The sequence below is a fragment of the Oncorhynchus clarkii genome, chromosome 5 (genome assembly GCF_045791955.1).
Source record: "Oncorhynchus clarkii lewisi isolate Uvic-CL-2024 chromosome 5, UVic_Ocla_1.0, whole genome shotgun sequence".
NCBI lineage: Eukaryota > Metazoa > Chordata > Actinopteri > Salmoniformes > Salmonidae > Oncorhynchus > Oncorhynchus clarkii.
Window position 1 is genome coordinate 67521227 of NC_092151.1, and position 24153 is coordinate 67545379.

Sequence of the window (24153 nt, forward strand, 5' to 3'; positions counted from 1 at the left end):
AGCGAATTTAAATACATTTTTGTTAGAACTTTAAACTATTTTAATTTTTTTTGCATTAACAGAATGCCAGAGACAGCCCTGAAAAGACAGTGAATCTGTATGTGGAAAAAAAGGAGATAACAACTGAAGTGGAGAGAACAAGGTAAACAACATCATCCCTTTATGAAACCATTTGAGCACCAGCAAACTCTAACAGATATTAAAATGGCTCAGCCTGGGGATACCAGTGAGATATGCAGCCCACATATTTGGCACAAATGATGTAAAAGCCTGTAAATTCAAAAGAGACCACATTTTCTCGCTGCCCTTTTATAATCATTTTCAAAAGACCCTAAAGCAAGTATGTTACATCCAGAGCAGTTGGTATGGTAATGGGTCATACTCATAGTGATGCATGTATTCTTAGTAAAACTGGCTTTGTTGTATTATCAATCTCAGCCAGCCAATGTGTTAGCACACAAGTTCTTGTCACATCAAGCTAGCCCCTGACATGAGCCTGTAAAAGCACTTAAACATTATCATCTTTACATTTATTGATTTCTGAAGCCTTACTTTATCAGGTTTTACCAGAGGAATCTATAGTAAGCTTGTGTATTGTTTTTGTTTTGTTGCGTTTGTGTTTTCCTCTCCTCTTATCATTTTGTGCTATGCAGTGGTGGCCTCTTCAGAGAATAAATACAAGTCTGTTCCAATTTCATGCTATCTTCTTACAAGTTAATTATGTGGAGGCCTACAAAGGACAAGAGAGGCTTTGGCAGAGGGACAACAGTCCAGGTCTCGTCTTTGTTGTTTTGTCTGTTTTGTTTCTTCTTCTCCCAGACACACTCTCCCTCTATTTTTCTCTCTCTCTCTCTGCCTCTCACAACACAGGAGAATAATCTTCCCTGCAGAGAGTTTGGAGATAAAAACAGAGAGAGCTGAAGGGTCCTTGGCGAGCCCAAGGCAGGGAGAAGGTCAACAGGACTGCTAAGAAGGGCTGTTATCATCTTGGTAACATGTTATCGGGAAGCCTGCAGTCCTGGTTATTTACAGTTATTGCTCCTTCTGGGTGCACACTTCAGTGCTTGGGGCTGGGCTGATTGAGCTGTAATGAGTTCAGGAACACAGGGAGTGGGCAAAAGAAAAGGGGAGAAACAAGGGAGACTAGAAATCAACGGCCATACCAATAGGTCAGCAGAAAAAAAAAAGTTTCACTGAAAATGCAAGTGGAGACAAAAGGAGAGTGAACTACTAGTATGGCTCTTCTCTCCATGCACGTCCTTCCATTTGAAACCAAACAAATCTCCCCAATAGAAGAGGAGAGGGCAGGGTCCCCAATGAGGCCCCTGGCAGGTAATCTGACAGTAAGTGACTCTTGACATTCAATACAGTGTGACAGAGAGGGAGGTGCCAACCCTCAGAGTCAAAGTCACAGGCCAAACTGAGGATCAACATCACTGCTATGAATTTGCTCAAAAATATTTCTACTTTTTTTTACCTGCACCTGTCCAGTATTGTGTGTTAATCGGATAGGCCCATAGTTAAGGGGAGGTTGAAGTGAATCTGAGAGTTGAGCTAGTCGGGAAGAGGATGTCTGTAAATCCCAGTGTGGTTTCCAACCGTCAGGAGCAACGCTGAGGAAATCTCTCATTGTGAAACAGCTTTTCAATCTGGGGAATTACACAAAGTGCTGCTACTGTCAATGCACTGCCAGCTTTACACAAAAATGAAAGGACAGGAAAAAGGCTATATTGAAAGTCATTCAAAAAGCTTGGCAGAGGATCAGGTTTTTGTGCAATCACTCTGGCAAGCTGTACCCAAGCATGGTGCAATTACTTAAGAGAAATTAAGCAACAGAGCAATAAATATATATATAACAAAGTCAAAAAGTACAACGAAAATAAAATATTAATAATAACTTTTTTTTTTTTAAATACCAGAAAGGCAAAGACAACACATCCACAGACATCCTAATCTCTATTAAATGCATTGGATGTAAGAGAAGATGCATATTTTGGACATGTCAATTTACAAAAATCTTTTATCAAGAAAGAAAATAGTGAAGAGGGACGTTTTGGCTACGAATTCTTCATCACTGCAGGAAGTGCAGATCCCAGAGGTTTCCAAGAGCAGAGCACAGATTTAACATTCTTCAGAAGAGGGATGCAAAGTGTCCCTCTCATTAGAAAAATATTGTTCAAATACTCAAATAGCCCTTATTCACAGCCAGTGGGCAGTCTCAAATTGTTTTTCTGGTAAATGTTGGAGTCCATAGAGGCATCTCACATTCGCTAGAAAATCCTTTCAAGTGTTTTGAAGACACAAATCGCTCACAATGTGATGCCTATGTATGTGAAGGGCCAGGCTTGCATCAGAAAATAAGCTGTCTGTCATGATATTTTGACCACATAAGTTTTTATGTCCATCCATGTCAAAATCAGATAAGATTAAATAAATTTGTTGACTTGTCTGTACTGCATATCATGGCAACGTGCTATTGGGAAATGGGATTAATAATTAGCTTAGTCATAACAATCATTGAGCTATGCACATTAACCTACATCAAGACTAGTTGTTTAGCCTTGAGCATTTCAATAAAATCTTATAGGCATACATCCACTATCCTCATGTGTCAAAATAAATCAGGGCAGAAACATTAAAAAGCGCTAAAATCCCATTTCTACCAAGATGGCATTCATAGGTGGTTGCCCCATCAATGAATATTGTAGCGGCAGAAATTGAATTATAGCCTAGCCTTTGAGAATATGATTGTCTAATAGCTTCACAACTTCTCTCCCAATCTGCCAGAACCCGGCCTGCATATTATGCACAGTGTTTGGCAGAGGGAAGACAGAAACAATATAAAGTCATTATCCTGGTAGGAAGCTCTGTCAAGTCTACCTACCCTGAAGCAACTGGTCATCACTAACAAATGCAAACCACTGAAAGCAGTTGTACCTGGCTAAATATCCTATATTCTATTCCAACTGTGACATCAAAATATCTCTGCAATATTTCAATACATACTTACATTCAATATGAGATCTTGTTAAACCTTTATGTGGTGTACATTTCAATGTTGTCTACTATGAATAGCGGAAGACAGCCGTCTGTATCAAAATCTCATGTATTCTATCAAAATAGTCTTATTTTGCACTTCACTTTACAAACATATTTTGCGCATGATTTTGTGATATCAAACAAAACCTGACACATGACTGAAGCTCATCTCAGGAAGGCATTCTAAATAAATCAGCAAAATAAACAGAGGCAGCTTAAAAAACATGAACTGCTAAAGTGTTACAAATCCTCGCCATTTTCCCAAACTGCACCCTCTTGCCTCAGATGAGAAACGACACGTTTGCCTAGAAACTGTGTTTATGGAATCAGGATTGCTTGGAAATGAATTACTCCATCATTGGAGCTCTGCGTTCACACACCACAAGTGCAATAGAAGCTTGTTGCCGTCATGTTCACTTACAACATATTAACATCTGAGAGATTGAGGAGAAGCATGGACCCTGAGGACTATGACCCAAAGGCCCAGAATCCCCATACTACCATCTCTGGATCATTTAGAGACAACGAAAAACATGATTCATCACAGCCAAACATCCTGTACAAGCACCCAAACACATGTCAACACTAAAGGGGAGAAAGCCAACATCAACCTAAAACACATTTTTATGTCTTTGTGTGCAGTTGAAGGAAGTTGATGGTAGTGTCACAAGCCATTGTTAACCATCTGACTCTGGGTAAGTACAGTAGAAACAGGGCTTAATTGCAAAAATATAATATTATCCCTTTTAGAAGGGTTCATAAGCAATAATGGCAATAAAGTGTATGACTGTTGCATTATAAAATAATATGCATAAATTAACCTTTTCTACCTATCGTTAAAGCACCACCATGTAGAGGAAACATTTGCCAACAATGTGAATATTCTGTTCAAACAATTACCCTACAAATCTTACAAAACGTTTGTGTGGTTACTAGCATTTTGTGACATTTTGAGAACAAGAGGCCAGCTCAATATTTTTATGTATCTCAACAATCAACAATTAACTTTCAAAATATTGAAGATGTTTGTACTACTTCTGCCAGGAGAAGTGTCTGTGTCAGAGCAAACTGGGCCATGTGTTCCCTCTCTGATTAGATGAAACCAAGAGCGGCAGGCGAGAATGTCAGACAGGATTATCGCCCGTTTCATTTGCTCTGCTTTTGCACAAACCTGATATCACCTCCCCTGCCTCGCTCAGTGACATTGCACAGACACATATGATAACTGAGACTACTGTAGCTTGCAAATATTATGACACTAGATGGGACTCTTCTGAAACGTTTGCTCTCTCAAACTTGCAATGAGAAAATGGAGCCAGTATTCTTACAATATGTATTTTTTCTGTACATCATTAACATAGTATTTTACCTGTGCAAAGTGCATTCTACAGACTAGCAAGGGGATTGGCAAAGATTCTGCTCATGCTGTGACCCTGGGTTAAGTGCAATGGCTGCCCATGTCTCCAGAGCTACAAAGCTCTATGCCTGCTTAAGCGTAGCACCTTAATCTTGGGATGTTTTGTTTCCTTCAGGGCCATGCCTATATAACGACACAACACTCACTGGGTATCAGATGGGACGTAAAAGGAAATAAAAAATGGACAAAAAAAGAGTTCAGAGAAGAGGGCGAGGGAATGGACATAGAGAAATGTAATAATATAAATAAATATATTTTAACTCATAGTTATAAAGGGTTGATAAATAGAATAAATCAAAAGGAATAGTCTAGCCGACTCTCACTTGACAGCCCAAATTTATCTCCATAATCTCCTCCCAACTTAAAAGAAGAAGAAAAAAAGCTTGAAAAAAAAGTGAAAAGACCATTTAGTGTTTTGGGCAGTGAAGCCAATCCAATACCAAGGACAAGTAAGGGAGACGGAGAGGCTAGATTTCCTCTCAATACATCAGAGTCATAGCCTAAGTGTTGCTGCACAACAAAATATTCATCTGGAAAACCCATAACTCAGTTAAAGTTACATAAACTTATATAAGACAAAGTTAAAACATTAATTTTAGCCTATGTGGAATGGCTAGCTAGTGACTGTAAGATGCAATGACATCCAAAATTATACCCACGGTCCAAAGATAAATAAGCAACTTTTACAGTATATCCTTAATTTAATTATATTTGGTTACCAATCTAATCAGAAATCACGATGCACAGCTTTAGATCTGCTTTTCCTTTTCAGAAGAAAAACAAGTTTTGTCTACTGCTTTCCACTATGTTATGTTTTAATCACATTTTAGTCTTGGAATAAAACCAACAACAGGACATCAGGAGTGGCACTGTAGCTCAGCCCTCTCCAAACCACTTGTGCTAAGCATCTTGCTTGATTGTTAAAGCGTTTCCTTTTTCTTTAATCAATGAAGACCCAACTGTCTTGATTCATGGGTACTCTGGAGTATATAAATGTCTTCTGACAAGCTTGACTGCATTTCCCCCCAGCATTCGTTCAGTTCCTGTTTAGTTTTTTTCCTCTCTAAATGTTGCTTTGGCTCTGGCTGTAATCACTCATCCTGTAGATGGGCTCTGCAATTGCAACATGAACACTTCTGAGAGAAGATAAGGCAAGATAGATTCCGTAAAATGCTTGGGAAAAGAAAAAACAATTAAACCTTCATCAGCAGTGAACAGTGCAGGAATTGTTCATAGTGTTTATCCTCATTAGTAATCTCTCTGCAGAATCCTTTTAGTCCATTTTTTTTACAGTGTTCTATTGTTCACTGATTCCAAAAATATTTTTTCATCTATTATCATTACTGTGCATGATTTCAAATCCACGTAGCAAATCCATGAAATGCTTCAGAGGTTCCATACTTTCTATAATGTCTATGGCGGATACATTCGTTTTGCATTTGGAAACAATTGTATTATCAAGAATAAACACAAGTATATTCCCTACTTTTGCTTATTTATTCAGTTGCTACTTACTCCCCTCAGACTATGTTAACACATTTAGTTGGCATTTCAGAGGTATCCGTGTCATATAAAAACAAAACTTCCATTTAAAATCATTTGTACACAATAATTTGGTGTTATTTTGTCCTTCTTTGATGTCATTTAGCAGTCAGCAGTGCAGAAAATGTCAATTGTATCTGTTACAATGTAGCCATGTAAAAGTTGCATAAATTACATTTGTTTTCTAAATTTGGATAAAACATTTACATCACTACACTCTTAGAAAAAAGGGTTCTTCAACTGTCCCCATAGGAGAACCATTTTTGGTTCCAGTATAACCCTTTTTGGTACCATGTAGAACTTTTTTTTCCATGTGTAAAATGTTCTACATAGAACCCAAAAGACTTCTTCAAAGGGTTATCCTATGGGGACAACCGAAGAACCCTTTTAGGTTCTAGATTGCACCTTTCTTTCTAAGAGTGTATATGTGACAGGTAGCCTAGTGGTTAGAGTGTTGGGCCAGTAACCAAGCGTTGGTAAAAATCTGTCTTTCTGCCCCTGAACACTGTTCCTAGGCCGTCATTGTATATAAGAATTTGTTCTTACACTGACTTGCCTAGTTAAATAAAGATTAAAAAATAAATATGCAGTGTTATCTCAGTAGGAAAAACAACACTATGCCTCGTCTGATAGGTGGGCACAGGATTTGCCCAGAGCACAAATGAGGTGCATCAGCCTGATATTCCATGAAAATGGTGAATGCGAGTGGCAGACGCATGCAGGCAAAACAGTTGATGAAGTGTGAAGGGAAATGGCTTCCAACAGCAGTGGATGCTGTGGTGGACTCAAGGTATCTGCATAGCAAATACAAAAACAGTCGCTAGCACATCCAGGTCTGTGAAAAGAGCATCTGTTTCGACTTGATAAATCCCCTTTTCTTTCTTCAGTTAGACTTTTTCCCTGTTCTCTGGCATACCATCATAATATCCCTACTTCTTTATTTGTCTTATTACCAATTCCCTCAACTCACATGACAATATCAAAGCTGTGGCCTGAGAAAGAGGAATAATGCTAAATAAAAACAACAGTGACATACAATAGGTCTATAACAAAATACAAAGTTTGTTGAACTGATAATTAGACAAAAGATGTTGGCAATTACAGGTGATTTTGGATATTACAGCCGAACTCATAACAATCAATGAGGCTTAATGAGTTGTGTCTGCAGTCAGTGTGAAACAAGTCGATTAGAGGATTTTACAGGTGCTGCATATCCCACAATGGAAGGTCACATGAATATGTGAGTCAGAGTTCTGTTGTAGGGTACCGTACGCTTATCAATTAACCTTACTAAATATCTGTGATCTCCAAAGCCTTTACTTTGATTCGGTCTCCCTCTCCATGCAACTTGATGTCTGAAGACCGAGTTCAGGCAATAATCAATGATGGCTTAATGACTTCTGTGAATGGTCAACAGGAACAGTAAAACAATATGCTAACACTGTCAGTGTCATCCTTTAATGAGAAACACAGTGCTGGAGGCAATCAAGCCATTGACCACCTAAATCAGAATCCACAAAAAGATGTAGGATTCAATTGAATACCTACAGGCAGCTCTCAAAGTTCATCATTAGATCTGACAAGTACTTTATTATTAATATATTTGTAGGAAAGATTTTCCTACAAATATAAGCTACAGAATGGTTTAGCTAAATCCTAATTGTGCACAGATGGATGCACAGGTTGAATTCTGGAAAATGATTCACTGTATAGAATATTTCTAATTTATTCTAATTTGACAGTTCAAATTATTTCTGCTTATTCGTAAAACTAATGGAGCTCATTTGATTTGTGATTGGTGACTAATATTACCAATGTAAAGAATTATGTTTCAAGCACTAATCCGCTTTCACATTAAAGCAATGCCATAATTCTGTCTGACATTGATAGAAAATAACTGTCAAAGTGACAACCATTTCATTTCTCCATGTACACATGGTAAAACTAATGATAAAGGTCCAAGTAATAATAGATACAAATATGTTCCTTTCTCTAAATAAAAACCCATTGATTAATAAACATCCATAACAAAAATGAAATTGATGGGCTAAAGAGATCATTATAACTATTAAAACTCAATTAAGCATATAGAAGTCTATGACAATTGACATTGTTTTTCATAACTCCATATCTACAGAACAAAAAAGCAAAGGAGGAGAGGACTGCTGAAGCTAGTGTGACTCAGAGACCTGTGGGCTGCAATGCCTATGAAAATATATACCACTGACATAATCTGCATCTGGTTGACAAGAAACTGAATTATGTCTCATCTAAATGTAAATTAGGGGTTTTATACATTTAGTAAATGGCTTACATTACCGTAGTCTGTTTTAATAAACCAATTAGAATGTATTACCAGAGATACTAAAGAAATAAAATAAAATCTCTAGTTTCTAAAAATGTATGCAAAATGTTGACAGCTGCCCTACAAAAAAGTGGCAATATTGGCAGCATGAACCTCACTGAGTGATATCTCTGCATAAATTCAAATAAATGTCTGCTTGAATTCACATGTTTCAGGCAATAAATTGTTTGAGGTGAAGTGATCCATATAGTGATCCGTACAGTAGCCTCTATAAGGGTATTCAAATGTTCTTCCTGTCAGTGTCATATTATATAACAAATGCATGAATTGGAAATGTGAGACCTTCACAGATATCACTGTCACTACATGGAATATGGATGCTAGTTATTTGACCATGCAGTGAGTGATACTGTCTAGATATTGATGTAATCTAAAGGGTAAATTTAAGCACTACATCAACAGTAGATATTCAACAGTAGATATTGATCTTGAATCTTCTTGGCAAACGAACATGTTTTAAATATGCTTACACCTTGGTAATATGAAAGGTATTCTTCTTCAGTGAAAACACATTGATGTGTGTTGCTACTCAAGGTAGGCAATGCCAAATCACTGGATTATGAATAGTCCTCTTCGTTTCTCAATTCCACCAACAAAACAAACCACAATTCTTTATGAACAGTGAGGGCTAAGTCCTGAAAAAAACATATCACTCCTTGTGAAATGTATTGACAGATACTCACCATATGACCACTGAAGTGAAAAATGACTTTTTATCATTTAGTCCTTATAGGAGACCTGTTGGCTTATAAGTGGTTAAAATAGTTAGCCTAGCTGCAGTGTTGCTTCGTTGAAACAGCAACACAACATTAATTTGACATTAGCGTAGTTCAATTCCTCTCAGTTTCCAACTTTAGTAATGCATTTACTGGAAAGAGATTAATATCAATTCCATAAATCATTCAGGAGAATTTCCGGACCTAGAGACATCTGGGTAATGTTATACATGTTAGCGGATCTCAGTCTGAGAGCTCAACGCCCATTAATCAATGTCTGAGGTCCTCCGAGCATGTCATCTGGGAAAATAAGGAAACTTATTTAAAAACCCGTAAGAAACGTAAGTCTCCTGATTATTTATTAATATCCATATCAACCTCCTAAAACATATGTTTGTCTACTCTCCTCTCTATTCACTCCCCTTTGACAGGCCACATGCATAGCCGTTTTAATATTCATTTGTAACTCGGGATCGAGCATAGCACTCACTTTTAGACAAATCCTCAAATCCTCATGGCTTCCCAGATCTTAGTTAGAAGCTCTTTGTTTATCTCTTAACTTTCAAACCTCTCACCTGTTATGTGGTGCCATGGTGTGACTGACAATATCATATGATATTATAGTAATACCCTATCATATTAATTTCATTTGATTGACAGTGCCGTTCGGTAGTATAAGCTTACCTTTAAAAAATGGTGTCTAATAAACCTCTAACCACTTGTTTATTCAGTATTATGTCTGGGAGAAAAACACATAGATTCTTCTCAGAAGTTTCACATTCTATCCAAATAAACAAAGTCAAAAAATAAAAATCAACTTAAAAAGTCTATCCTCTGACAGCTGGGCCAAACAGCACAGAATCACAAGTTAAACTTCATCTCTGCACAGCCAGAAATTGGTTGCCTGCCAAGAATATGAAAGCTATGTCTCATCTGTTGAAGACCCTGAACCTAATCTCCCAGCAGAGAATGATATTGTGAATGTTCCACTGGCCCACTGATTCACTGTCACTCCAGCCCAGAGTCACTCTCTTTGCTGCCCACTTGACCTTGTCACAAAGGAAAGCACTTTATTTTCATTGCAGTGCCATTCATTTGGTTGAAAAGTTCAAAACAAAGGCCATTTACAAAGCATTCTGGAACATATTAACTTGTTTAATTACAGTCTTCAACTAGGAAGATGGACAAGGTAAAAGAGCAGTGACTCACTTAGAACCTTTTAATTTTTTTGTTACCCTTTTCTATAGCTAATTAACCATTAAAAGACACAATCAAAGAAATGATTTAGGCCTAGTTGTATAGAATATTCTGCTTTTATTAATAGGCAATATTTAATATAATTCCACTGCTTCAATAGGATGCAATTCAAATCACAGAAACATATCTAAGAAAATAAAATGGTTTCGTAACTGAAGTATATGAGATCTGTAAAGGAGGATCAGAAGATCGCACTACAAAACAACCTGTTTGGGTGCATGTGGGTCTTCCTGTATATTAGTAAACAAGAAAAAAAATTGGCTGAAAATGTAATACAGTACCCAGAAATGTGGTATATAGTGACGAATGACCTGTCAACCTGCCTTGCACCAGCAGGCATAGCCTACATTATATTCATTATTTACTATAGCCTAAGTCTTATACTGCCCTTTTTAAATTGAGGGATGACAATAATATCATCATAGAATGATCACTTAATAACACTGGATTGTTTTGTGATCAAAATAGAATTACATAGCCTATAACTACTTAAGCTAGGTAAAGGAAATTCTAAGTTAGCCTAATTAGCGTAGATAAGCCTAGTCTGTGGATGTATTTACAAATATTGTGATAAATATATCAAATGTTACAGTAGTTTAAATTGTGATATTACACCTCATTACAGTTTGTACTTACCACTCTCGAAGCAAGCATCAAAGACAAGGTGGCCTTTCCGTGGAACTCCTGTGTATCCTGGTGGAGTCACCATCAGCTTGTTCACATTGCCCACTAAGGCATCCTCTCCTCCAGCTTCACTGCCTAGGACAACCACATATCACTTGTCAAGCAACTTCATCTGAACTAATATCTATTAAACACCCCACCATTCTAAGGATATCACATGCGGTAAATATCATATTAAGGCTAGATATCTCAATATTTTCACACTTTGTGCCTTATCAGAAGTAGATACGGTATGACAAGATTTATTTTGTGCATCAAATGTGGCTTGCCTGCCTTATGCATAGTAAGTAAGGCATGCTGTTGGCAAAGCCTTAACTGAGGTCACATTGCAGAAATATATCTACTCGTATTGTATTAGAGCTAAATAAAAACCTCAAGAAAACAAAAAGGCGTGAAATGATTTATTTTGGTGTGTTCAGAGATTTCACTATTGTAAACAAATGGTGTTACTAGCTAAAACTTCACAACCTTTAAAAGCTATAGCCAGGTCTAACAAGTGCTTGGCCTGCTTTTTTGACAGGTGCTAAAGCACTAAACATAGGCTAAACAGCCTATGCTATTTGGAGTGAAACAAACTGTCCTTTACCTGCAGATAATGCATTAATAATTATCAAGTGTCCCTGATAGTGTTGCATTTAATTACAGTACATTCTAGGTAGCTAATATGTCGTGCATGTTAACCTACACATGTGGATTAGGATTTAACTCTATGAACTCAGGTCTTGTAATTGTAGACTAGAAAAGGACATTAAAATGTGGTGTGATGTGCTTGCTAGTCTTGAAGTATTTATGGTTGTGATATAGTGGTAGTGACAGCAATGGTATTAATAGGGTTTTCAAAGGCTATGTGTTAGTTATAGTGACCTATTTTTGGGTGGTTTGTAGGTGTGGAGTCGTTATAGTCAGTGGTGTAAAGTACTTAAGTAAAATATACTTTAAAGTACTACTTAAGTAGTTTTTGTGGGATATCTGGGCCTGGTTGCATAACATATCTTAAGTGTTTCTCTTAAGGCCATACTTTAGGGCTTTTACCATAGTTTGAAGGCATGCATGGCAGAAAGAGTATCTGACATGATTCACTGACTAAATGTCTCTTCAAAGTGATCACATGTATTTTGTTAGATAGCAAAACTTCCACAATCAACACAGGATAACAAAATTGCTTCAGAAGAAAATAAACCAAGTTTGTAGCCATGGATTTTGCATCTTCCAATGTTTAGCTAAGTACCCAGTTGGTTGATGTTTTCCTTTTGTAAACAAGGCTGATGAAAGCAACATTCACCTCCACAAATGATGTTTACACTGATATCCATACTGAATTATGCAGTTAAGGGACCTCATGGGCACCCTTAATTTAAGGGAGACATTCACCTTAAAATGTTTTGTGCAAGTGACTTACAGTTAAGAAAACTTTAAGGGAAAGATGAGGGGAAAATTAACTTCAGGTGTTTTATGCAACCGGGCCCTGTACTATTTATATCTTGGACAACTATTACTCCACTACATTCCTAAAGACAATATGTACTTTTTACTCCGATACCTTTTCGCTTACACCCAAAAGTACTTGTCATTTCGAATGCTCAGGCAGGACAGCAATATGGTCCAATTCACGCACCTATTAATATAACGCGTTGTCATCCCTACTGCCTCAGATCTAGCGGACTAACTAAACACAAACTCTGCGTTTGTAAATTATGTCTGAGTGTTAAAATTTTAAAAACAAGAAAGGTTTGCTTAATATAATGAATTTTATGTATAGCATTTACTTTTACTTATTACTTTTTTACAAGTATGACAATTGAGTATGTTTTCCACCACTGTACTTAAGTACACTTAAAACCATACACTTTTAAACGAGTAGTATCACTTTTACTTGAGTCATTTTCTATTAAGGTATCTTTACTTTTACTTAAGTATGACAATTGAGTACTTTTTCCACCACTGATTATGGGCTAGTATAGTAGGCTAGAGTGAGTGCTATGTCATCATTAGGTGTTTTTAAGCTCTCAAAATAAAATTGTTTGAACATTCTGAAAGTTTTGTGGCAGTGATTTCAGTTTAGAGTATTGAAGCCTGCATTCCACCATTGAAATGAACGGGGGATACAATACATTTTATAGTTTATGAGGTAATAGTAAAAAAAGCTGAATACAAGCACACTATTCCAGACTGGTCTGCTCGTTTTAGAGTTTGAATGGCGTTTCTAGCTTAAACGGTTGAAGACTAGACAGAATTTTTGCCCATTCAATTCTATGGCCCCTGAAATGCATGGGGATTAATACAAACGTGGTTGTAGTGTGAAAAGTACAAGTAGTATCAAAGCAAAAGTTCCAATACCAGTCGCCATGTTTTAACTGATTTGCCTAGTTAAATTAAACACTTAAAAAATAATAATAGTATTCCTTTAATAGGCAACTCAACTGCCTGGGAGAGCATATTTTTCAAGAGTTCGTAAAATTATAAAACATATTAGTCATTTCTTCATTATCAAATGATGTCTTAGAAGTCAACAACATTTTACAACCTTGTAATTTCCTATTTTATACAAAATTAGTATTTAATTTTTTTTTGTAAATTAGGTTCGGTTTTGCACACAATCAAATCAAAGTTTATTTGTCACGTGCGCTGAATACAACAGGTGTAGACCTTACAGTGAAATGCTTACTTACAGGCTCTAACCAATAGTGCGAAAAAAAGGTGTGTAGGTAAGTAAAGAAATAAAACAACAGCTAAAAGACATTTGAAAATAACAGTAGCAAGGCTATATACAGACACCGGTTAGTCAGGCTTATTGAGGTAGTATGTACATGTAGGTATGGTTAAAGTGACTATGCATATATGATGAACAGAGAGTAGCAGTAGCGTAAAAAGAGGGGTTGGCGGGGGGTGGGACTCAATGCAGATAGCCCGGTTAGCCAATGTGCGGAAGCACTGGTTGGTCGGGCCAATTGAGGTAATATGTACATGAATGTATAGTTAAAGTGACTATGCATATATGTTAAACAGAAGTAGCAGCAGTGAAAAGGAGGGGTTGGGGGGGGGGGGGGGGTCAGCTTTGCCCCAGTGATGTACTGGGCCGTACGCACTACCCTCTGAAGTGCCTTGCGGTCGGAGGCCGAGCAATTGCCGTACCAGGCAGTGATGCAACCGGTCAGGATGCTCTCGATGTTGCAGCTGTAGAACCTTTTGAAGATCTCAGGACTCATGCCAAATCTTTTTAGTTTCCTGAGAGGGAATAGGCTTTGTCGTGCCCTCTTCACGACTGTCTTGGTGTGTTTGGACCATGATAGTTTGTTGTTGATGTGGACACCAAGGAACTTAAAGCTCCCAACCTACTCCACTACAGCCCCGTCGAGGAGAATGGGGGCGTGCTCGGTCCTCCTTTTCCTGTAGTCCACAATCATCTCCTTAGTCTTGGTTACGTTGAGGGATAGGTTGTTATTCTGGCACCACCGGGCCAGGTCTCTGATGTCCTCCCTATAGGCTGTCTCGTCGTTGTCGGTGATCAGGCCTACCACTGTTGTGTCATCTGCAAACTTAATGATGGTGTTGTGCCTGGACATGCAGTCGTGGGTGAACAGGGAGTACAGGAAGGGACTGAGCACGCAACCCTGGGGAGCTCCAGTGTTGAGGATCAGCGTGGCAGATGTGTTGCTACCTACCCCCGTCAGGAGGTCCAGGATCCAGTTGCAGAGGGAGGTGTTAAGTCCCAGGTTCCTTAGCTTAGTGATGAGCTTTGAGGGTACTATGGTGTTGAACACTGAGCTGTAGTCAATGAATAGCATTCTCACATAGGTGTTCCTTTTGTCCAGGTGGGAAAGGGCAGTGTGGAGTGCAATAGAGATTGCATCATCTGTGGATCTGTTTGGGCGGTATGCAAATTGGAGTAGGTCTAGGGTTTCTGGGATAACGGTGTTGATGTGAGCCACTACCAGCCTTTCAAAGCACTTCATGGCTACGGACGTGAGTGCTACGGGTCTGTAGTCATTTAGACAGGTTGCCTTTGTGTTCTTGGGCACAGGCACTATGGTGGTCTGCTTGAAACATGTTGGTATTACAGACTCAATCAGGGACATGTTGAAAATGTAAGTGAAGACACCTGCCAGTTGGTCAGCACATGCCCGGAGCATGGTAATCCGTCTGGCCCCGCAGCCTTGTGTATGTTGACCTGTTTAAAGGTCTTACTCACGTTGACTACGGAGAGCGTGATCACACAGTCGTCCGGAACAGCTGATGCTCTCATGCATGCCTCAGTGTTGCTTGCCTCGAAGCGAGTATAGAAGTGATTTAGCTCGCCTGGAAGGCTCGTGTCACTGGGCAGCTCACGGCTGTGCTTCCCTTTGTTGTCTGTAATAGTTTGCAATCCCTGCCACATCCAACGAGCGTCGGAGCCGGTGTAGTATGATTCAATCTTAGCCCTGTATTGGCGCTTTACCTGTTTGATGGTTCGTCGCAAGGCATAGCGGTATTTCTTGTAAGCTTCTGGGTTAGAGTCCCACACCTTGAAAGCAGCAGCTCTACCCTTTAGTTCAGTGCGAATGTTCCCTGTAATCCATGGCCTCTGGTTGGGGTATGTTCACTTCCTGATTTTCAACCATCTTTGGATGGGTGTTCTAAAAATATATGGGAGTCCGATAATGAAAACCGCATGACATTTTACGAAATGGCATTGGTTGAGATGATAAAATATGGCAAAATTAGCTGCCTGTTAAAGGGTTAAGAACAAATTATTATTTACAATGACCACCTACCCCAGCCAAACCCTAACCCGGACGACGCTGGGCCAATTGTGCGCCGCCATATTAAGCCAACGCTAGATGTGATTTTGGACAATAGAAAAATATTATTAACTGCCTGCCTGTTATCTTCAATATGTTTTATAACATCATTCAGTACATGAAATGTTATTGTTATTCTAAGCATATGAACTGTAAACGCATTAATTTACATGTATCATATTTATTCCGATCATCAGTCCTCATTTAACTAGGCCCATCTTCCATTATAAGTAAATTAAGCAGATAAGATGTAAATGAATGTATCCTGTTTTTGATGATTTAAAAAATCTATGCAAATTCCAATACAAAATTAGTTTACTTTAATTGGGCAACTCAACCTGCTGGTTGAGATGTTTGTGATGCATTATCTATCAAAGTTTAAGTTTCTATCAAAGTCATGCACACAAAAAGTATTAATTTCTAGCCAATATCTGGCATCACCATCATCAAACCATAATCTAACTCAGTTTAGGAGCCTGAGATCGCGGGTATATTGAGGGAGTCATACCCTATGGTTATGACAATGTCGTCCTGTCCTTTGTTTTGTTATGTTTTAAAGGTGTATGCTTATTAGGCTAGGTATGCCTATTAGGCTAGGTCTACTGTGAAGCCTAGGCCTACAATGTTGTTTGTAAATGTTTTAAACATTTATTTAAGAAGACCACAATGAAAATACGTTTTCAAAGTTTTGGTGTCATCCTCAATGATTTTAAATGCATTATCCACATGTGTGGTTGTATTGTGTTTTACATTGTCAAATAAACCTATATTGAGGCTAAACACACATATTTTGCATAACAATCATTTTTCAGATAAAATGTTTTATTGGTGTGCCAGTTAAAGGTTAAAGTTGTTATGGTGTTTACGGTTTTGGTATTAGAGATTCCAGCGAAATAATAATAATAATAAGCATGACCAGTTTATAAAGCAAAGCACACCTAATTAAAACCCTTACAATGACGTGTAGCCACAGCCATGCTATTACCATAGATATATAGGGAACCACTACTTCTTCTGTCCAACACAGCTACTTGCCACAGCCAGTTGCTGCAAGAGGCAGCTAGTATTTGCTAGCTCTGGTCCTGGGCGTCGTTCGGTTGAGAGTACAGCAGAACGACGCCCTGGACCAGAGCTAGCACTAGCTAACGTTAGCTAAACTCAGTCACAGAGCAAATCCCGCACATTAGATGCATAGCAAGTAGTCTGTCCAGGCAGAGTGTTTACGGCAATCACTTCAATTTGCTGAACATTTTCATGCTACTAGCTAGTATTATTTATATCAGGTAACTAAATTAGTAGCTAGCTAACTAGAAGGTTAACGTTACCTAACAAAATAACGTCGTTAGCTAGTAACAAGCTTACTTAGCTAACTAGCAAAGTGGTGTTTACAAACGATGTTGTGTCGGTCTAGGTGATTGATGCAGCAGTCCAGACTCATTCATAACTAAATGTGCAGCAACCTGCTATGCACTCTCATGCACTTGAATATAGGTACTATAGGAGGTAGGTAGCACTACTATTTACACACCAGCGTCGACGTCTCTCATGTTCTCCTCCATCTTCCTTTCCATTTTTGCACAACACACCAGCGCACAACGCTGGCTGAGTGTTGCCACGGCAACGCAGTCTAGGGATAAGGACAGGTGGGAGGGAGTTGGGTGGTTTCCACTAGCTTCCACAGTCAGATTCCTCAGCCACAAAGTCAAAATTGGTTACAAGCCTACAACAAGTATTTGCTTTGTTGTCTGCATTTAAGGTTAGGGTTAGGCATAAGGGTTAGTAGCGTGGTTAGGGTTAGGTTTACAATTTAATTTTAAGAAGATAAATTATAGAAATGCGCGGAGTTTATAACTTTGTGACGACCCATTGGGGTTGCCCTAAGCAAGTCAAAAGCAGGTGCAAGCCTCAAGAAGAGCATTACATTTGAAGATAAATTAAAGAAATCTCTTTCAAAATGTAGAACTCTATTTTATTTACCCAACGCATGTATACACATGGTGTCAACTGAAAAGACCTGAACATATTATCCATTTATAAGAATGATGGTCAAATGAGTAGTAGTTTACTGTGAAAGGGTAGGAACCATGAATTGGGTCAGTATTTCCCCTGGGACTCTAATTACTAATGAAACATGTAAAACGGTATAAACTCACCCCTGACCTGTTCTCAGGTGAGAACTTTTTAATACATTTCTATTTTTATTATTACTCATTATTACTTTTTATTACTCATAATACAAAAATCAACTTACATTGCTACATCAGAAATGTCTAACAAAACAAAACACAGGTAGAAAATACTAGAAAATACTCAAACATACAAAAAATATCAATAAAATAATACAAAAATAAACAATTTTAGTGCAATTGTATTCACTCTGAAAAAAATCTTATTATAATGAGGAAAATAGTATTCTTGTTGTTATTCACTAGGGTTAATGTTTTAATTAGATTTGTAATTTTGGTATCGAATTTTGGAATTTTTGTTTGTATGAAGTATTTGGCAACAATAATGAAAAAAATTACAATCATGTCAGTGGTCTTGTTATCACTGCAATAGTAACATATTATATCTTTCATGTCAATAACATTGGCAGTGTTCATAATGGTAAATAAGTCTTTTGCAAGGTTTTCACAAAATTCTGACACAAATTTAAAGTGAGACAGATTCTCACCTTCTTTTTCACAGAAAACTCAGATATCATCAATAGCCACACATTTGGATATCATAGAATTACATGGATATATCTTATGTAAAATTGTGAAGTGCACTTCCTTAACTTTGTTTGGTATACAGTATTTGTAAGACCTTAACCATGCATTTTTCCAGACAATGTCAGGAATAAGCATGTTCCAGAAAAACTTTCCTCTCGGTGTAAGTTGGTTTTGTGAATGAAGAATTTGTCTTATATATTTATTACAACAAGATCTCTCAAATAAGCCCACGCCTTCCAATCTGAGTTCTGGATTAACTTTGTGATCATTACCAAAGCTAAGATGAGTTTTCATTAGTGTAGTTAGACCACTGGGAACAGCATTGATCACAGAAATAAACACAGAAATAAACAAAGGTATTGGAAACTCTTTCAATGTTATAAATTGTTCATATGTGAACATTTTACCCTTGTTGTCGAAAATATCAAGAACAAAGTCAATATTCCTCTCATGCCAGCTGGGGTAGAACAATTACTTTTTCCTTATAGTTGAGTCTGAATTATTCCACAAAAGAGCTTTATGTGGGGAAAAACTGTGCAGGAAACATATTTTCCAAGCCATTAAAGCTTGTTGGTGAAACCTAGCCAATTTAGTAGGTAATCTTTCAGGAATATAATTACATTTCAGTAAAAATTGAAGACCTCCCAATTTATTAAACACATTATTTGTTATGAAATACCATATTGAATCAGTATTGATCAAACATTTTTTCAACCAGTTTATCTTGAAAGTGTTATTTATGTCAACAAAATCCAACACTTCTAGACCGCCTTCAGCTTTTTTGTTAAAAAGGACAGATTTTTTAGTTTGTGAGACATATTTTTCCAGATGAAGTCAAGAAAGGTCTTATTGATCTCTTTACATACATACATAACGATAATGAGGGGTACACAAAACGAGACAGTCCCTCTGCCTTGGACAGAAGTACTCTCCCAAGTATAGAAAGATCTCTTTGTAGCCAATTATTACATATATGTTTAGTTCTCTTAATTTTAGGAGAGAAATTCAAATGTTGTCTGACTAAGTGGTTTTTTGACAGATGTATTCCTAAATATTTAACACAGTCCTTTACAGGCATATTTTCTATTTCTTTATCATCAGAGTCAAATAAACATAAGATTTCACATTTAGAAACATTCAGAATGAATCCGGATGCAATAGAAAATGCAGTTAAAGCATTAAGGGCATGGGCAACCTGGTCTTTGTCTCTTAAGAAAAGAGTAGTATCATCAGCCAGTTGGGAAATTTTGATTTCTTTGTTAAAAATGGTTAAGCCATACAAGTGTATTTATTTATTCAGAATATCTAGAGATAGAAGTTCCACAACCAAAATGAATAGAAATGGCGAAATTGGGCATCCCTGTTGTATACTTCTGTTGATACTGATACAGATGAGAACTTTTGTCCTGTAGGTCATGAGCTATGTCGTTGCACTACTAGTCTGTTGGTGTGAGCGCAACCATGCTGTTTTTGAGTTGTATAGTCAAATGTTTTCTGAGAAGGTATGTTTGTTTTAAGTTGGTTGTTTATTTCGATGTGTTTGGGTCCAAGAAATAAATGTTTTCATTTTTTAATCTCTGGTAGTGGAAGTAGCCTTATTTTGGAAATCTCCACTAACAATGTATGCTCCTTTCCCCACTTAACTTTTTAGCTAACAGAGAGAACATGGTAGGCTACAGAGCCTGAACATGTAGCATGATTTTCGATCGTGATTTTAGAAATGCAATGTCTCGCTGTTGCCAATGGCCCTAAATTATCTACGGATTGATAAAATATGCCCTATGCAGAAATCGCTCCATTTCCTGGTTGCAAAAATGTCTAATAGTTTGCCTAATTTCAGATTGTGACATGTAAGTATAGTGTAAAGTATCATTGTACCATCTAACCCGCTGTGAAATATATTTTCCTTAACCACATTTTTTTCCTTCATTTTCAGCTGATGTACAAAAGTAAAAGAAGCAAAAACAAAACTTAAGCATGGAAACCATAGAAATAGTGCACATAGAACAGATCTACCGCTTCTTAAACTTGCTTTCATTGAGTGACAGACTTATAACTCACATTTATGTCACCCAAAAAGTTACATATAGCAGCTTTAAAGCATGAGGATTTCTATCCCATTCATAAATGCTAACTACCTTTAGCGCCTATTGACGATAGTAGGACTATCTTCTGGTTAGGAGAGTTTCGTTAAGAGGCCTGACAATTGCTATAAACATTAACACGCATCGCTTGCTGTACAGTTTTGGAAACAAGCAACTTGTATTTTATATCAGCAAGAAATACATTCATTAAAAAAAATATATATATATATGTATATATACACACGGTCAGCTGCAACTGTGTTGAAACCAGTTAAAACAGTGTAAGTGTATATTTTGCATTTGTGAAATTAAAGTATAGTGCATTATTTTTCTAGAACCGTACCGCAATTGAGAATTGATTCATGTTTAGATGGAGTATTTAGCTGTTTTGGCTGCCAGAGCCATTTTGCCTCGAGATGATGTACATTTCTTGGACTATATGGTTACGTTAGGCTCGTTTAGTCCATTATTGGGCTAGAGGCTTTCTAGATAATTGGAGTATATGTCATTAAGCCAATTGCTTTCCATTATTACCGCCACACCTGATTAGCTGGATCAAATGAATGGCCATATGACTCCAGAGCAAGAGGCATATAGACTTTCTGTTGCTTATTTTCAAGTTATAAGCTTTGTGTAACAGGAACAAATAAATAAGGCTGGGAGGAGGGCAATGATTGTTGTCCCTGTGATCATATTTGATAGCTACAGGCAGCTAAACAACTAGGGTGGCATTATTATTTCTTAAATTATAAAGAACATTGCTGTGCAATATTTCCAGAAAATTGAATAGCTGTCCTTCATGGCATGTCATCCCTTAACTCTAACCAATTAATGGGCTCCATGGTGCTGGATTTATTTGGGGACTGATGTTCAATGAAATTACTGTGAGACGAGAAACAAAAGTATTTGTACAGTCATTGATATTCCACGCCTATTTTTGATATGGGTTGTTAGTGATCATGTTTTGAGGAGACCATTCCACACTGCTCATAGCAGAACAGGAAAACAGGAAACGCTCAGGGAAAGGGTTTTGCTACTACACAAGATATATTTTCAAATGCTCCTTTCAATGCTACTATTTTAAGATATTTGTATTTATAGCATGACTGAAATGATTTAAAAAAACAACTTCTCTTAGTGATTGCTTCTAGTCTGTCTTTTCCTGTGGAACACCATGTATTTTCATATACAGTGTTGGTACAGGGAAACCCTTTTTAGTTTGACCATGTAGGGACTTCCAACATATAAAGCACCATCAACGAAAAGGAAGTCATGCAAAATCAAAAGACAGGACATGGGGGACTGGAAAGAACAGGCGGCATAAGAGACCATCACTATGGCGACAGCAATCAAGAGACTTGGGACTGAGCAGGTCAGAGAAGAGGGCTTGAAAGGCAGCTGACAGAGAAATCAACCCTCAGACTGGATGATTCAAGTGACAGCTCATCCCAGAGTACAGGTGGCCTGGCTGTCCCCAGAGAGACTGTTTTGAGAAGCCAGTTGTGCACGGTAACAGCCTTTGTGAGGTAAATGTAAGAATAAGGCCATGATAGAAAAAAAACACCTAGTAGTTGTATTATTGACTAGTGCTGTATGGTCTCAGCTGTTCTCTAGGTATGTACGATTTCAGCCATATTCTTACTCTCTTGCCTTCTAACTAACTTTTACATATCCATGCAAGTATTCACATCATCACACGTTCAAATGCACAACATTAACAGCATTAGGAGAGAATTGCAGACTGTCTCTCTTCTCTGCTTGCAGTGACTCTGTCCTCTCCTGGCTGTGGTCCATACCAGCAGATGGTCTGGTGTCAATGGGCTGCTATTAACTGGCCACAGTCCTCTCCTGGGGCCTGGCAAAAAAAAGTACATACAGTGAGTGCACTGGAGACAGACAAGCCATGCTGCTTGTGGAGGTACTGACACTTTTTCACTATTTTAAGATGAAGTCAAACCAAACTGATGAACATCTACAGGAAATTATATTATGTTTCTCTGTAGTAACACTGGAATTACTGTCATAATTGGGTTGTATAAACATGCTTTTACATAGTAATTGTAGTATCCCAAGCCTTAAATAACATACAGTGCAAACCCAAAGAATCTGATCAAGAGAGACGGTACAGGTGACTGTATCACAAATAACATGTCTCACACCAATGTTCATGTTTTATGTGGCTATTTTTTACTTGTCATGCTGAAAAGGAATACACTGAATACACAATAGTATATTTATGGTGGTGTTCCATCATCCTGTTATTAAGTGGTCCTATTGAGATGAGGACTAGGCAGAAAAGGAGAAGGAATGGGCCTGATCCCTGTGTCTCATGTCTTATACACATACAGGAAACCGAGAGAACAGGCAGATGTGGTGGCGTCGCTGTTGTTAGAACAGTCTTCCCACCTTGTGGTAGCAAAGGGAACTGTAGCTGCCTGCATGAGAGCGTGAGCAAGCGAGTTGGAGGGGAGAGAGCGACACAGAGAGATGGAATGAGAGAGAGAGGGAGAGAAAGGGCGAGAGAGAGGGAGTTTAAACTAAGAGCTATGTTTTGGGACAAACTAATCTGCTAGAGAGCAGTGTGAGGATCGGAGCGCATTGTGTGAGCGAGTGTGCGGTGGACAGATAAGGGAACAAGCCCGCCAGCCCGACTGCTTGTTTTAATGTGCTGACTGGGGAGATAAAAAAAATATTGACTCTTCAGTCGTGTGCCGAGACCCTGGGCACAAGCGCCACATACACCAGAGGTGTACCAAAAAAGGGGGAAAAGTGGACAAAAATCTGACACTAAACAGATATTATAGAGGATTTTTTCCCCCTGTTTTTTTATTAATTAATTTTTTTATTTGTTTTTTCCTGGGACTGACTCCCATTTCCAGTAGAAAGAGGGAGACAATAACTGAAGGAGAGCCCTTAGAAAATAAGAAAAGGACGAAAAAAGCATTGTCTACAAGATGTTCGAAATCAGCCGAACTCTCAACGCTGCTTTGTTGAGCAATGAGGTAAAGAAATTGTCTTTGTTTCTTCTCACCTCCCCAGTGTATGTGCTGCCTACCATTCTGTGTTGTGTATTATAGTGTGTGTGCATTTCTGTGCTCATGGTTTAAGTGTAAAGACGCAGGGTTGATTAATGCTTAGCCTATTATCCAAGCTTGATGGTTGGCAGTAGAAAAGGATCACTACGCTTCTCACTCATTCTTGCTTGCAGTAACAAATGGGATGCTAGGCGGCTGGCTGTTTAATTTCCCCTAATTTCCCCAAAGCAAGGTAGCTATCAATGCTAAGCTTGCTTGAGGAATCGCCCATCTCGGGCTCAAAATGTGTGTACGTACATATGTGTATGAGCGTATGATTGTGTGCTTGTGTGTGGGTGTGTGTGCATATACACACAAGCTTGTGTGTGAGTGCATAGTGTACTGTGATTGCCCTCCTCTTCCCCCCTCTCTCTTCTTTCGTCTCCTCACTCCCGCTATCCTTTGCCATTCTGTTTCTGTCCTTCCTACCTTCCGTTTCTGTTCTTCCTTTCTCTCCCTCTCCCCCTCTCTCTATCTGTGTGT

At 38.1% G+C, this 24153-nt stretch overlaps 2 protein-coding genes across 3 annotated transcripts in view; one reads left to right on the plus strand and one right to left on the minus strand.

The window, feature by feature from the left end:
* LOC139410181 (AGBL carboxypeptidase 4) overlaps positions 1–17376 on the minus strand; it is a 409027-nt gene extending 391651 nt beyond the window's left edge. Inside the window, exons 1-2 of the mRNA XM_071155635.1 lie at positions 17327–17376; positions 10973–11095 (exon numbers count right to left, since the gene is read on the minus strand). Of these exons, the coding sequence (XP_071011736.1) occupies positions 10973–11095; positions 17327–17369 (166 nt within the window). The 5' untranslated portion in view covers positions 17370–17376. The remainder of the gene's footprint in view (positions 1–10972; positions 11096–17326) is intronic.
* A 5783-nt stretch (positions 17377–23159) lies between these two features.
* The window catches only part of LOC139409267 (ELAV-like protein 4), a 68683-nt gene continuing 67689 nt past the window's right edge, over positions 23160–24153 (plus strand). The window contains exon 1 of one of the 2 annotated variants that reach the window (XM_071154161.1): positions 23160–23598. In XM_071154161.1, coding sequence (XP_071010262.1) covers positions 23551–23598 — 48 coding nt within the window. In that variant the 5' untranslated portion in view covers positions 23160–23550. The remainder of the gene's footprint in view (positions 23599–24153) is intronic. The other variant, XM_071154162.1, reaches the window with a different exon arrangement.